Below are 15,831 nucleotides of genomic sequence, written 5' to 3'. Positions count from 1 at the left end.
TGTGTGTGTGTGTGAGTGTGTGTGTGTGAGCGTGTGAGCGTGTGCGTGTGTTCAACTACATGTAGTTCAAATAGTAATTTATTTAAATTTTGCAGATGCTTGGTGGCAGTTGAACTAAATTCAATTATTGATGGTGTTTTCATTTGTTAATAATATATATATATTTTTTTACCATGTAGCGGTGTAGCTACCTACTGGAACTACACACTTCTTAAAAATAAAAAAAATGAAAATATGCGTGAAAATATACGTGAAGTATGCAAGAATATGGAGGAATTGTTTGTTTCTGGGTGGATATTATGTGAATATATGAGCGTTCTGTGTATGGTAGCTACGTGTTTAAAAGCATTGTGTGTGTGTGTGTGTGTGTGTGTGTGTGTGTGTGTGTGTGTGTGTGTGTGTGGTAATACTATAGGTAGCCTTCCCTCAGTCTGCTAACAATATCAGCAGTTTTTATAAAATCAACAGGCAAGTGAGCATGCTCCTGTCTTCTTGCAGCTTCAAGCGTGTGAAATATGTCTGTGCGTGTGTGCGTGCAGTTTGTTCGTTCGTTTGTGTGCGTGTACCTGTGTGTGGATGCGTGCATGTGTCTATTTATGTTCCCAGGTCGGTATCAGGGTCCGCAAGGGTGTGGAGCAAGGGACATTGTCACATCTCTTTTTCTCTAATCCTCTGATTGGTAGTTAGCTGTGGCTGTCAACTGAGGGAGCAGGTGGGGGATGGCCTTAGTTCCGCTCTGTTGCTAGGTTACAGGTATGCCTAATAGATGTGGAGATAGATAGAGTAAAGATAGGGATGATAATGGGTCGGTGTGAAAGTCAACGTGTCAGTGTGCAAGTGAGGAGGGTGGGGTCATTTGGGTGAGGGAGAGAAAGATACAGAGAGAAATACTGTTAGAGATGGGATGGGTCAGTGAGAGAGAGAGAGAGAGAGAGAGAGAGAGAGAGAGAGAGAGAGAGAGAGAGGGAGAGAGAGAGAGAGAAAGAGAGAGAGAGAGAGAGAGAGAGAGAGAGAGAGAGAGAGAGAGAGAGAGAGAGAGAGAGAGAGAGAGAGAGAGAGGGGGAGAGAGAGAGAGAGAAAGAGGGAGAGAGAGAGAGAGAGAGAGAGAGAGAGAGAGAGAGAGAGAGAGAGAGAGAAATAGACAGTGGGGATGTTCTAGGGCCTGAGCCTGGTTCTAGGTGTGTACTCTTTTTATCCAGAGTTCTCAGAGTCAGGGTCATCAATTGTATGAGCATCAAAGAAAACACACACACACACACACACACACACACACACACACACACACACACACACACACACAGAGGCTTTGGGATCCTCCCACCCATGTTGCTGATCTGAGAGGAGTGATTGGTTTTTCAGCCATTAGAATGCAGCGATATTAATCACTCTCTGCTTATGATATCACTGTTCAGTGAACTGCCTTTCCACCACAATTAGATTGCAATCACTAAACAGTCAGTCCCAGCTAATCGGGGTCATCTATCAACACATACACACATGCACACGCAGATGGCGCCGGTGGGGATGGCTGCCGTTTTATGGGCTCTTAACAAACCGTGCTATTTTTGTTTGTTTTTTCGCATTGGTTGTATCTTATTTTGTACATAATGTTGCTGCTTCAGTCTCTTATGACCGAAAAGAGCTTTGAGACATTAGAACAGCAATTATTCACCTTGAACTGGACAAAGAGTCGGACGAGAGGGATTTACTCCAGACACCCGAACAAGCCCTCTTCCGCAGGACAAAGAGACAGAGGTTTCACGGAAGGAGATCAGGGTGCCTTGTGAGGATCCAGCGACGAGTGGCTAATCTGCCTTTGCAACCGGTACTATTGGCCAACGTACAATCACTGGATAATACATTAGACAAACTACAAGCATGTATATCCTACCAAAGGGACAATTAAAACTGTAATATCTTGTTTCACCGAATAACATACATCTGGCGGGTTATACACTGTATCGGCAGGATATAACAGCAGCCTCTGGTAAGACAAGGGGTGGAGGTCTACGTATATTTGTAAACAACAGCTGGTGCACGATATCTAAGGAAGTCTCGAGGTCTTGCTCGCCTGAGGTAGAGTATCTCATGATAAGCTGTAGACCACAACATCTACCAAGAGAGTTTTCATCTATATTATTCGTAGCTGTCTACAATGAGCTGTATTCGGCCATAAGCAAACAGAAAAATGCTCATCCAGAGGCGGTGCTCCTAGTGGCCGGGGACTTTAATGCTGGCAAACTTAAATCCGTTTCACCTCATTTCTACCAGCATGTTAAATGTGCAACCAGAGGGAAAAAAAACTCTAGACCACCTTTTCGCCACACACAGAGATGCATACAAAGCTCTCCCTCACCCTCCATTTGGCAAATCTTACCATAATTCTATCCTCCTGATTCCTGCTTACAAGCAAAAATTAAAGCAGGAAGCACCAGTGACTCGGTCAATAAAAAAGAAGCAGATGCTAAGCTACAGGACTGTTTTGCTAGCACAGACTGGAATATGTTCCGGGATTCTTCCGATGGCATTGAGGAGTACACCACATCAGTCACTGTTTTCATCAATAAGTGCATCGGTGATGTTGTCCCCACAGTGACTGTACGTACATACCCCAACCAGAAGCCATGGATTACAGGCAACATGCGCACTGAGCTAAAGGGTAGAGCTGCTGCTTTCAAGGAGCGGGATTCTAACCAGGAAGCTTACAAGAAATCCTGCTATTCTCCCTGACAAACAATCAATCAAGCAATGCATCAATACAGGACTTAGATCTAATTGTAGTACACCGGCTCTGAAGCTCGGGAATCAAAGGGAATCACAGCCGAGAGCTGCCCAGTGACACAAGCCTACCAGACAAGCTAAATTACTTCTATGCTCGCTACGAGGCAAGTAACACTGAAACATGCATGAGAGCATCAGCTGTTCTGGATGACTGTGTAATCACGCTTTCCGTAGCCAATGTGAGTAAGACCTTTAAACAGGTGAACATTCACAAGGCCGCAGGGCCAGATGGATTACCAGGATGTGTACTCCGAGCATGCACTGACCAACTGGCAGGTGTCTTCATTGACATTTTGAACCTCTCCCTGTCTGAGTCTGTAATACCAACATGTTTCAAGCAGACCACCGTAGTCCCTGTGTCCTAAGGTAACCTGCCTAAATGACTACCGACCCGTAGCACTCACGTCTGTAGCCATGAAGTGCTTTGAAAGGCTGGTCAAGGCTCACATCAACACCATTATACCAGAAACCCTAGACCCAGTCCAATTTGTATACTGCCCCAACAGATTGTCCCAACAGATCCACAGATTTTGTATTGTCTTTTGCACTCCGCACCTCCCTTTCCCTCCTGGACAAAAGGAACACCTATTTGAGAATGCTATTCATTTACTACAGCTCAGATTTCAACACCATTGTGCCCTCAATGCTCATCACTAAGCTAAGGACCCAGGGACTAAACACCTCCCTCTGCAACTGAATATTGGACTTCCTAACAGGCTGCCCCTGGTGGTAAGTTTATGTAACAACACATCCGCCATGCTGATCCTCAACACGGGGGCCCCTCGGGGGTGCATGCTCAATCCCCTCCTGTACTCCCTGTTCACTCAGGACTGCATGGCTAGGCACGACTCCAACACCATCATTAAGTTTGCCGATGACACAACAGGGATAGGCCTGATCATCGACATGATGAGACAGCCTATAGGGAGGAGGTCAGAGACCTGACTGTGTGATGCAAGGACAACATACTCTCCCTCAACATGATCAAGACAAAGGAGATGATTGTGGACTACAGGAAGGACTGAGGAGGACTGAGCAGGCCCCCATTTTCATCGACGGGGCTGTAGTGGAGCAGGTAAAGAGCTTTAAATTCCTTGGTGTCCACATCACCAACAAACTAACATGGTCCAAGCACACCAAGACAGTCCTGAAGAGTGCACAACAAAACCTATTCCCCCTCAGGAGACTGAAAAGATTTGGCATGGGTCCTCAGACCCCCAAAAGTTTCTACAGCTTGAATCACTGCCTAAAATGGCAACTGCTCGGCCTCGAACCGCAAGGCATTACAGAGGGTAGTGCGTACGGCCCAGTATAACACCAGGGCTTCCTGCCGTCCAGGACCTCTATACCAGGTGGTGTCAGAAGAAGGCCCACATTTCTCAAAGACTCCAGCCACCCTTGTCATGGACTGTTCTCTCTGCTACCAATTCCAGGTCCAAGAGGCTTCTAAACAGCTTCTACCCCCAAGCAATAAAACTCCAGAACATCTAATCAAACATAGACTATTTGCAGTGCTGCTACTCTCTGTTATTATCTATTCATAGACACTTTAATAACCCTACCTACATGTACATATTACCTCAATTACCTCGACTAACCGGTGCCCCCACACATTGACTCTGTACCAGTACCCCCTGTATATTGCCTCACTACTGTTATTTTACTGCTGCTCTTTAATAATTGTTTTATTTTTATTTTCTTATAACTGCATTGTTGGTTAAGGGCTTGTAAGTAAGCATTTGTAAGCACCTGTAAGGTCGACACATAAAATTGTATTTTATTTTATTTGACATTTCGGTGTAAGACGATTTGATGCGTCTCCGTCCTGGCCAGTTAGTATTCCATGTTAGGAATGGTGTGTTTGCGGGGATAGGGATACAGCTCAGAACACACACACACACACACGGGGGGGGGGGGGGGGGTTGAGGGATTGGTGAGGTTCTTGTTTTTATGCCTCTGTATCCCCTTCTTTTCCAACCCCCACGCATACGGTCCTCTCCATATACCTCCATAAACCCTCTTCTACCCAGTGTCTGTAGTGAATGTCGTCCCTCGTCTAATGATCTGCTTTACATAATATTAACTCTACCTTCCCTCTGACACCCCGGAGACACTGGGCATGTCCCAAATGGCACCCTATTCCCTGTGTCGTGCAATACGTTTGACCGGGACCCGCTGCCTAGCTCACAACACTGGAGATAGAGGAACCACTGTAGCTATACAGGAGAATAACATGCTGTTTCACCCTACTGCAGCTAAACTACTCTATTCTATTTCAATCCCATTCTCCTGCATTGTCACTTTTCGAGTATATGCTCCTAGTAAGATACTGTTTTATTGTAATCAGATACTTTATATTCCATTGACATTAAACCCGGGCTCGTCATGTAGTCTCATGTGGATTGTCACATATAGCTGTATATTCTTACAGTAAGTGACGATGCTTGAGGGGAAGGTCTACAGGGATATAGTGCGTGTTAAAAGCAAATGTTTGTCCTTGTGTTTTTGTATTTTCACCTTGTGAATGTGTCTGAGGGATGAACAGTGAGTTGAGAATGATGTTGACAGTTTCTCAAATGCTTTTTTTGACTATGCATACACCTCTATCGCTCACTTTCTATTTATCCTTTCTCCTTTCCCGCTTCTCTCTTATTCTTTCCCTACAGTATATCCATCCCTCCCTCCCTCCCTCCCCCGGTCACCCCCTCCCTCCCTCCCCCGGTCACCCCCTCCCTCCCTCACCCCTCCCTCCCTCCCCTCACCCCCTCCCTCCCTCCCTCCCTCCCCGGTCACCCCCTCCCTCCCTCCCTCACCCCCTCCCTCCCTCCCCCGGTCACCCCCTCCCTCCCCCTCACCCCTCCCTCCCTCACCCCCCCCTCCCTCCCTCCCTCACCCCCTCCCTCCCTCACCCCTCCCTCCCTCCCCCTGGGGAGTGATTAATGCTAGACTGCCTCAGCAGACATATCTGCTCTGTCAGGCTGAAGCCAGCGTTGTTAAGTCTTGGATCAACTAAGGACTTTCCACCAGGCCTTTCAGAACAGTAGGACTGTACAAAAAGAAAAAGGAAAAGGTAGGGGTGAAAAGGGGCGTAAAATGATGGGAAACTTTAAACAATCCTAGATGTGTGTAGGCCAGGTCCTAATCTCACCGCAGGTAGGAAAGGACAGACAGGAATTTTAGATCCTAGAAATACTCCCACACACAGACTAAGACACACACACACACACGCACACACACGCACACACACACACACACACACACACACACACACACACACACACACACACACACACACACACACTTGTCTTGACTCCTCATTGTCCGCTGGGCCAGGAGAACATCTGGCTGGCCGGGAACGATGCCGGAACGCTAGTTGAATGCCAGGAGAACACCAGAGGAACATACCAAGGAGGACGGAGCCACATTCCAGATTTGCTGACTGACCATGGAATGCTACTTTACCTTACAGTTTTACCTTCCTTCCTTCCATCTCTCTCTCATTCTCCTCTTTTTACCTTCAATGTTTTCTTTCTCTGCCTCTCCAGTTGTACTCCCTTTCACAGTCTCACGTGGCTCTGTCTACAGTCAACCTCTCTCTACAGTACTGTATGCCTCACATTTAAACCATTTTCCCTTATCAATCTCTCCTCAATTACTTACAATTACCTGTCTCACTTGTCTTTTCTTCTGTTTCCACCCTCCTCCCTCTCTCTCTCTCTCTCTCTCTCTGTCTCTGTCTATTTCTGATTCAAAACACCCATAGTCAGAAACCAGAGGTAATGAATGGGATGAAGAGAGAGAGAGTGAGAGAGAGAGAGAGAGAGGGGGGGGGGGGGGAGTGAGAGAGAGGGGGAGGGAGTGTGGTTTCATCCCCAGATGGTCTGCCTTCCTTGAGTGCTGTCTCACCTACACCGTTCTCCCTCTATGTCAACACAACCACACCCTGATGGAAAACGGTCCTACCCGGGCGTCACACTAAAAGAGGCTAGCCACTATTCTTAAATGCTAACCTCTGGATGTTTATCTAAGGAACACGACTAGTGGGTGAGTCCCAAATGGCACCCTATTCCCACTATAGTACACTAAGCCTCAAATGTTTCTGGTTAAAAATAGTGCACTATGAAGAGAAAAGGAAGCAGTCTACCAGTCCTTTGCCTCTGCACCTGGAAATAACATAATGAAGGAGTGTCTTACTCAGTCAATGTTAGAGGAAACAGGGGAGGGAGGAGGGCGGAGGGAGAAGGAGGAGGGAACCGGGGGAGAGGAGGATGGAGATAGAGGGAGAGAGAGATGGTGACAAATGAGAAAGAAGGAGGAAGAAGCATGTGCAAGTAGGGAGGAGTTGAGAGGAGGAGGAGGAAGGGAGGGGTAAGAACAGAGAAGGAGTCCCCAGATGCAGGTTGAGCTAGTGTAGTTCAGAGCATGTGACCTGGGGTCAACTTGTGGTGATGACCTCTAAACTAGAGGAAGTGCTCTGTATTTCTGGAACTGTGACTAAAGCCTGCTATGGAGAGGGTCAGAGAGAGATGAAGAGACACATGGGATATGTCCCAAATGGCATCCTATTCCCTATATAGTGCACTTACTTACACCACTAATATTTATGGCCAATTCCACGGTAACAGAGTGATACTGAGACTCCGATTTTTTTTATTTAAAGTGTATGTCAAACAAAAATGATTGATTGTAAAGTTAAACAAACCATTTAACTCTATGCATGAGGACTACTTTTAACAGTAAAAAATGGCCACAGACATTTTTACAAAAACACATTTACTTGAAGAACAGTACAGATGCAAAGTTTGGTAACAGAATGACGTCTCACAGGTTCACTACACTGCTCGCATCGCGTGCGAGCATTGGAAAATACATTTAGAAATATATGTTATTCAATTATTGCACCCACACTGCTCGCACGCACCAACGAGCGTCTGTGTTGCCAAGGGCTAAAATAGAAGTCACTTCTATTTCTGACACAGATCGCCTGCCTCTCCCATCTCCTCATTGGTTTATAGAAGCAGGCACCCACGTGCCATCTCCTCATTGGTGATACCCACGTGGGTGACTGAAAGACGAACGAGGTCAGTGGCGGTAATGCACCTACATTTATGAAAGTTCCCAATCGCAATATAAAGTCAAGAGAAGAAAAGGCCTGGAAGGAAGAGAGATGACTAGAAATGATTCGGTTGACCGTTTTATGTGTGGATTAATTGGCGGAGTAGAGGACCTTGTGCATTTCAGGTAAAGTAACAACTCAATGTTTATATCCCAGGACAAATTAGCTAGCAACAGCAAGCTAGCTAAATAGGACAAATAGGCTAGCAAGTGCAAGATAACTAGCTAAATTGCCATAAATGTTTAATGCTTTTCGACCTGTCCCCAAATTAATATAATTGTTCAGAGTTTGTTTTGATATTTTAAACTGTGTGTCGTGATCGCGTTTGGTGTGGGGGGACAAAATCAATTTATGCACAATGGAGCACAATGGGTCACACGCGTAGGCGGTTTGGGTTCCGTGTCAGTCATCTCAGTCTCAGCATCACTGTTATCGTGGAATTCCCCTCATGTACCACCCAGGCTGCTTTATCCTCACTTCCCTCTCTTCTGTGTCTTCACTTTCTTCTCTATTTTGTGTCTTTTAGTTTTTAGGGGAGGGTGATGCAGTAAGCCATTTTTGGACTAGACTAGGTCCTGATATGTTCCTCACTTACGTCCTGGTAACTTACAAGGAACTAGGCAAGGGTCCACCAGAGAATGTTTCCTTGGGACCGTCATGTGACGTCCTCTTGACCATAATGAAAGGTCCTCTTGTGCTCATTGAATGTCCCATTGATAACATCCTAACAGAACCAAATAGGAACTTTTTCGTAGCATTCACTAATGGACATCAAAATACCTTATTATAACATTATATTGCGACCAAACCGGGACCTGTACTTAATGTCCTCTTATGGTCCTGAGGTTAACGTCATATTTGAATGTTTGTAGAACATTCTCAGAACGTCAGTGGGATAACTTTTTGCCAAAACCCTTAAAGGGAGCTTGTGGGAACGTCGCCTAATGTCCTAAGGACATCCTCTGTTTTCTGGGTCCCTGTGTGTGTGTGTGGTTGTGTGTGTGTGTATGATTGCGTGCGTGCGTACGTGTACCCTGTGAGTGTGTGTACGTGCCTGTGTGTGTGTGTGTGTGTGTGTGTGTGTGTGTGTGTGTGTGTGTGTGTGTGTGTGTTTGTGTGTTTGTGTGTTTGTGTGTGTACGTGAGCTCCTGTGTCTGTGTCCTGGAGCGTCGGCCTGTGTTAAGAGACCACTCTGTGTAATGAGTGGGACAGGGTGACAGGGCCAGGGTTGCATCACTAAGTCCCCCAGGGCCTAAATCACAGTGGCATCTGCCACCAGAACCAAACCTGAGGTCAGCACAGCACAGGACTGCAGAGGGAACAGAGGACAGACCTGGGAGCACAATACCATGCTCCAATGGAGCCACTGTACTGTAGACCTGGAGTGTGTGTGTGTGTGTGTGTGTGTGTGTGTGTGTGTGTGTGTGTGTGTGTGTGTGTGTGTGTGTGTGTGTGTGTGCGTGCGCGCGAGAGGTTGTGTTTATGTTTGATAATTCCTGCTTGCCACGTGTTATAAGTAAAGGCTTTATTATATGCCTAGTCCTCATCCTCCTCTAGCATATCCCAGATTTACTTAATTTGGCGATCTCTTCTCCCTGCTGGAAATTAAGCAAACAATTTAATTAACTTAATTAATCTGTTTTAATACTTAACATTAATTACTTCTCTCTTTCTTTGCACCCTCTCTCTCTATCCCTGCTCTCTCTCTCTCTCTCTCTCTCTCTCTCTCTCTCTCTCATGAGTGAGCTTGGCTGTCGTGAGTATATCTTCTCACAACACTATATGATTGTAAATGTCCAGTAAGGGCAGAGATCGAGAACCGTGTCCGTATCCACAAAGAGTCTCAGAGTAGCCTTTTAGCTCATAATGAATAACATTATATGAACAGATCCTAGATCAGCACTCATACTTTGAGACCGGCCCAGATCAACCAGATAGTGGTCTTAGCTGAGGGGGGGTGGTATATGGTAGAGTATGGCGGTATCTCTTTGATCTGTGGACACAGTATCCTCCGTAACACCCCCTACTGTTCTACTGTTCTACTGTTACTCCTGTCCAGGACACTTAGACTCCTCTCACGTTTCAAACTACTCACAGTACAAGGGCTTTATATAGTCCCAGTATGTCCATAAAAACAGAGACTGCATCCCAAATGGCATCCCATTCCTTACATAGTGCACTAATTTTGACCAGAGCCTTATTGGCCTTGGTAAAAATGAGTGCACTATATAGGGAATATGGTGCCATTTGGGATGCAGAGAGAGCCTCCTCACTTGTAAGAGAAACTCTTGGTTGTGTGGGCCATATTTAGAGCTCTGAGATGATGACTCCAAGGCCTCAGGAGGGCTGTGGTTTGTGTCAGGGTTTCAATGACCAGAAAGGCAATAATAGCCTACAGTTTTAGAGTGCTACGTTTAGTGTGTGTGTGTGTGTGTGTGTGTGTGTGTGTGTGTTTCCAAAGGTAGCTTTAAGGCAAGACAGATAGAAATAGAAGTGTATGGTTTAGATAAATCCTACTTGTTATAGTGGGTGTTTTCATGCTTTCCTCTGCTTTTTATGTATTTTCCATTCCATTCCATTGACTGTGATATAGTGGCTGTAATAAATAGCTGGTGTGGGTAAGATAGAGACAGTGCACACTATCAGGAAAGGGATTTTCCCAGTAGTGTTCTCTAACCTTAAATGGTTATCTTTCATCATATTTCCCAAAATGTATCTAAATCGCTCTTTGTTCATTTAAAATCAAATCATTTTATTAGTCACATGCACCGAATACAACAGGTGTAGACCCCACAGTGAAATGCTTACTTATAAGCCCCTAACCAACAATGCAGTTTAAAACAATGCGAATAAGAGTAAGAAATAACAGTAACAAGTAGTTAAAGAGCAGCAGTAAAATAACAATAGCGAGACTATATACAGGGGGTACCGGTACAGAGTCAATGTGCGGAGGCACTGGTTAGTCGAGGTAATTGAGGTGATATGTACATGTAGGTAGAGTTATTAAAGTGACTGTGCATAGATAATAACAGAGAGCAGCAGTGTGATGTAAAATGGGGGGTGGGGGGGGGCAATTGATTAGATGTTCAGGAGTCTTATGGCTTGGGGGTAGAAGCTGTTTAGAAGCCTTTTGGACCTAGACTTGGCGCTCCGGTACCGCTTGCCTTGCGGTAGCAGAGAGAACAGCCTATGACTAGGGTGGCTGGAGTCTTTGACAATTTTTAGGGCCTTCCTCTGACACCACCTGGTATAGAGCTCCTGGATGGCAGGAAGCTTGGCCCCAGTGATGTACTGGGCCATATGCGCTACCCTCTATAGTGCCTTGCTATTGACATACCAGGCAGTGATGCATCCAGTCAGGATGCTCTCAATGATGCAGCTGTAGAACCTTTCGAGGACCTGAGGACCCATGGCAAATCTTTTCGTTCATGGTTATATTTTTCTGTTTGTTCATGGTTTTGGTTTCAGGTATAGTTTTGTTATCTGATATTGAGAAGAAGGGAGACTATTCCAGACAGTTATGGGCTGTCAGTGTCCAATAAACTCCCATAATCCTCCACTGTTCCATACTTTCCTCCTTGTTCCTGTTTCCTTGTTCCTGTTTCTGAAAGAACATGAGGCTCTCTCTCTCTCTGGAATCTCTGGAGACTCTTTGATGTTTTATTCATTCTTCTTTTAGACTGGAGTTGTCCAGTTCTCTCTCTCCCTCCCTCCTCCCTCTCTCTGATCGATCCCACCATGTCTCCCATTCCCACATGTCATCTTTTTCTTTGACACGGCTCTCCTCTCCTGTCTGCTTGGTATTCCGGAGCGGGAAGCCATGCACCAGCACAGATCCATCAGCTCCGATCGTAATGCCGCACCACGGCTCAGAGAGAACCGGGGGGGGGGGGGTGAGCAGAGAGAGAGAGAGGGGGAGAGAGAGAGGGGGGGAAAGAGAGAGAGAGGGAGAGAGAAAGAGAGAGAGAGAGAAAGGGCAGGTCACTGGCTTGTCGACATTCTTCTGGGACCAAAGCCTCAGACTGACAGGGAGAAAGCGAGAGAGAGAGAAAAGTGAAAGGAAGAATAAGGCTTATCTTTTGCTGTATAGAACAGAAGTCCAATGCCTTCACGTTCGTTGTCGTGTTACACAGTATCTATACCTCTGATGTATTGATGTAGCTCATGATACAACTATAACACACATCTTGGAGTAGGTGAACTGTGTGCAGGCTTTATGATTCCCTGTTTCAGATGTATAAACACCTCAGCTTCTCTGCACTGACGGATCATAATCATACTGCTGATTTACTGACATTACCCAGCACCGGAGTTATACTGCATTAGTTTCATTCTCCCCTGCAGTAACTGTAATGTCAGATAATGATGTAATTATAGGAATTAACCATGACAGGCTTGGGTTGAATCTGAAATTACACTCTATTTCCCTTTTGGTCGAAGCCACGTATCACATAAATGTTAAATGGGAATGTAACCTATATTAACCCAAAGCTATATGGGGTGGTATGTCCAGTAGTCCAGGGCCTGTATTCACAAAGAATCCCAGTGTACGAGTGCTGATCTTAATGAATAAGATTATATGGATGGGTGGGGACCTGATACTAGATCAGCACTCCTACCCTGAGACACTATGAGGATACAGGCCCAAAGGTGTACTGCACTGTTGTGTACAGTGGAGAGTCAATAGGAGTTAAGGTAGCTGTGAAACACTGCTGAACAAGGAACTACCCGAGCAGACCTTAAAGCACTGTAGTGGTGTTTCTGAGTTAGCTTGCTCCAGTGCAGCTCTCAGTCTAAACCAGTGAAATAACATCATCACACTTAGTGCTGCATCGCAAACCAGTGGAAACTTTCCCCAGCTCTTTGCCGAGCAAAAATGTCTCTATTTTCTTTCTCCCCCACTTCACACTCGTCTGTTAGGATCATTCACCATCCCTTCTTCAACCTGTCAGAGGGAAGAGGGAGAGTGGCAGCAAGCGTATCAGGCATATCGGTGTTTGTGTCTCTCTTTTTCTCCTTTTCTTTTCTTTCTTTTCCCTCTAAAGCCCCAGAATCCTCCTCTTCAGTTCTCCCCCTTGGTTTTGCTCCTCGGCAGTCGGTTGCCGTGGTAATTACCAGTTGTCTAAACAGACAGATGGAATTACAGAGAGTGACAGGCAATTTTGCAAGCGCCTGTTTTTTCACTGTGTGTGTGCGTGTGTGCGTGATTGCGTGCGTGATTGCGTGCGTGCGCGTGTGTGTGTGTGTGTGTGTGTGTGTGTGTGTGTGTGTGTGTGTGTGTGTGTGTGTGTGTGTGTGTGTGGATGGGTGTCAGAATGGGGAGCGGGTTAGGGGGAATTTGCTGACAGGGAATATTAGAGCAGGATTTCGACCTGGACAAACTTATTTCCTGCTACGGTGGCTCTGATACCATGTGTCATTCTCTCTCTCTCTCTCTCTCTCTCCCTCTCCCTCTCTCTCCCTCTCCCTCTCCCTCTCTCTCTCTCTCTCCCTCTCTCTCTCTCTCTCTCCCTCTCCCTCTCTCCCTCTCTCCCTCTCCCTCTCCCTCTCCCTCTCTCTCTCTCTCTCTCTATCTCGCCAGTGTTAATTTTCAAACTATAATGGTCACTTCAGTCAATCGTCAGTCTTTTGAACTGATGAGCCAGGACACTTCAATTGTAACAAACGTAAACGAGAAACAATATTGTTACTCTTGCTTTCTTGTAGGTTATTTTTGCTTTGATCGCATCAGAAGCTTTATGTTGTGTTGCCGCACTCGCAGAGGGCAAATGCGAGTGCAGTTATTTTTTTCCAATGGGACATTTTAATGCTATTTGCTATTTCCTGAATATTGCAGTAATATTTCTGGAATGGTTGGAAAGGGCAGATTCTCCATTTGTTAAGGGAATCACTGTTATTTACCCCCATCCCAAGGTTATGATGGGGAGAAAAAAGCTGTATTCCTAAATTGTTTAACCTGTAGCCAAGCCACTAAAATGTGACTTAGACTAAAAGGCATTTTAATCATAAAACTGAATTTATAATTGATGCCAAAATTAACACTGTCTCCATCTCCATCTCTCTCTTCAATTATTGTGAGGCTGTGGCCTATCCCCTGCTCCCCACACCCAGGAGAGGAGAAGAGAGGTTTTAGCCAGTTACATGGATTTAATAGGCTTTTAGCTGGGGGAAAGTTTTCAAGAAAATGGGATGAGTGGGCGAGATCCCAAACCGGGCTTAATATGTTTTTATGTCCTTATTATTATGCATTGTACTAAAATAGAATAACTGACAAACTCTCTCTACTTCTCTCCTCTCTGTCTCTTGCTCTCTCCCAGGCTGGTATGATCAGGACAGAAGAGGAGGAGTTCTTCATCGAGCCGGTGGAGAGGGGGAATGGAGTGATGGGGGAGGAGGAGGGAGGAGGAGGGCGTCAACACATCGTCTACCGATCCTCCTCTGTGAAGAAAATGCCCGTCAGCGGCCTCGCGGCAGACTACCACTCTAGAGGTCTGTGATTGGTTACTTACTTACTGCTTTCCAATATGTCATATACCTACTGTATACTCAACCACAGACTAGCACTTCAAAACTGGGTTTGTACAGTACATGGTTGTGTTTATGTGTGCGCTTGTATGGATTCTGTGTGCAAATGACAGAGCAATGTAATTCTCAGCGATGTGTGGTTCATGTTGGGGTGTTAGGAAATGTGAAATTCCAGTTTTCACAAGCTCCTTTGTTGCAGTTTATTAAACAGTGTCTATTTCTGCTATTCAATGTATTGTAGGAAGATGAGACTGCAGTCATACCAATACTTTTATGTGTGAGATGGAGGCATGGACGTCACCAGGACCGGGCTTTCGGGGCTTTAGTCCTGAATGATTTTGGGTCGGCCCCGAATATTTTGCGCTGCTGCGATGGTGTCAAACATTTTTTGTCAACTGAATGCGCCCCAATTGGTTTTACACTGCTGCTACTCGCTGTTTATTATCTATGCATAGTCACTTTACCCCTACCTACATGAACAAATGACCTTGACTAACCTGTACCCCCGCACATTGACTCAGTACTGGCACCCCATGTATATAGCCTAGTTATTGTTATTTTACTTTTTATAATTTTTTACTTTAGTTTATTTGGTAAATATTTTCTTAATTCTTGAACTGCATTGTTGGTTAAGGGCTTGTAAGTAAGCCTTTCACAGTAAAGGCTACACCTGTTGTATTCGGCACGTGACAAATAAAGTTTGATTTGGATTTGATTTGATTTAGCTAGGGCTATGACGATACCAGCGTTGCAATTGTTCTTCCCGTGGCAAAAAATGACAACATGATGCAGACCAAACTCATTGGTCCTTTAGAAACCCGCTGGATATAAAATACTGTGTGCTATAGCTTGGACAATCAATTAAAGTGACTCTGAATGACAACATAATGATGTTTGTTTCCAACATTAGGGCTGTTTTCCTAAAGAAGTTAAATCCTCTTTTGTGTTTTATTTCCTTTCCACGATACTAACATGTATCGTGATACTGGTATCGTCCCGACCCCTAGTAGGAGCTACTAGCAATTATGACCCCGTTCCTGAAAGGTAAGACTCTCATGAACACGTAGGCCCCTACGTGTTTTCTGTTTCCCTCTACAATGCTCACCAGCCGCTTAGGAGACGTGAAGGGACTGTGACAAAACCACAATCGATATTAATGCAGATCTTTTCGACACACATACAATTACTACCTGATGAGCGTCCCTGATGTTTTCCTGAACATTCCAATACTTTTCGGGTGCATTTCAGTCAGTTAGTCTACTGATGCAAATACACATTTTGTCACCTTTCCCATAGACTTTTCAAGAAATGAGATGTATTGTATTAGCCTTGTGAACATAAAAACTTGTTTTTTGTGCTACAATGTTTAAAACATAAATTAGGCCTACAAACTTTCTCTAACATTATAG

At 45.2% G+C, this 15,831-nt stretch overlaps 1 protein-coding gene across 1 annotated transcript in view; it reads left to right on the top strand.

Moving 5' to 3' along the window:
- LOC115130523 (A disintegrin and metalloproteinase with thrombospondin motifs 2-like) overlaps positions 1-15,831 on the top strand; it is a 196,666-nt gene that overhangs the window by 55,823 nt on the left and 125,012 nt on the right. The window contains exon 3 of the mRNA XM_029661760.2: positions 14,215-14,386. Coding sequence (XP_029517620.1) covers positions 14,215-14,386 — 172 coding nt within the window. The remainder of the gene's footprint in view (positions 1-14,214; positions 14,387-15,831) is intronic.

Source organism: Oncorhynchus nerka, linkage group LG6 (genome assembly GCF_034236695.1).
Source record: "Oncorhynchus nerka isolate Pitt River linkage group LG6, Oner_Uvic_2.0, whole genome shotgun sequence".
Classification (NCBI taxonomy): Eukaryota; Metazoa; Chordata; class Actinopteri; order Salmoniformes; family Salmonidae; genus Oncorhynchus; species Oncorhynchus nerka.
Note: the sequence above shows the minus strand (reverse complement) of the source record. Positions and strands in the feature narration are given on the sequence as shown.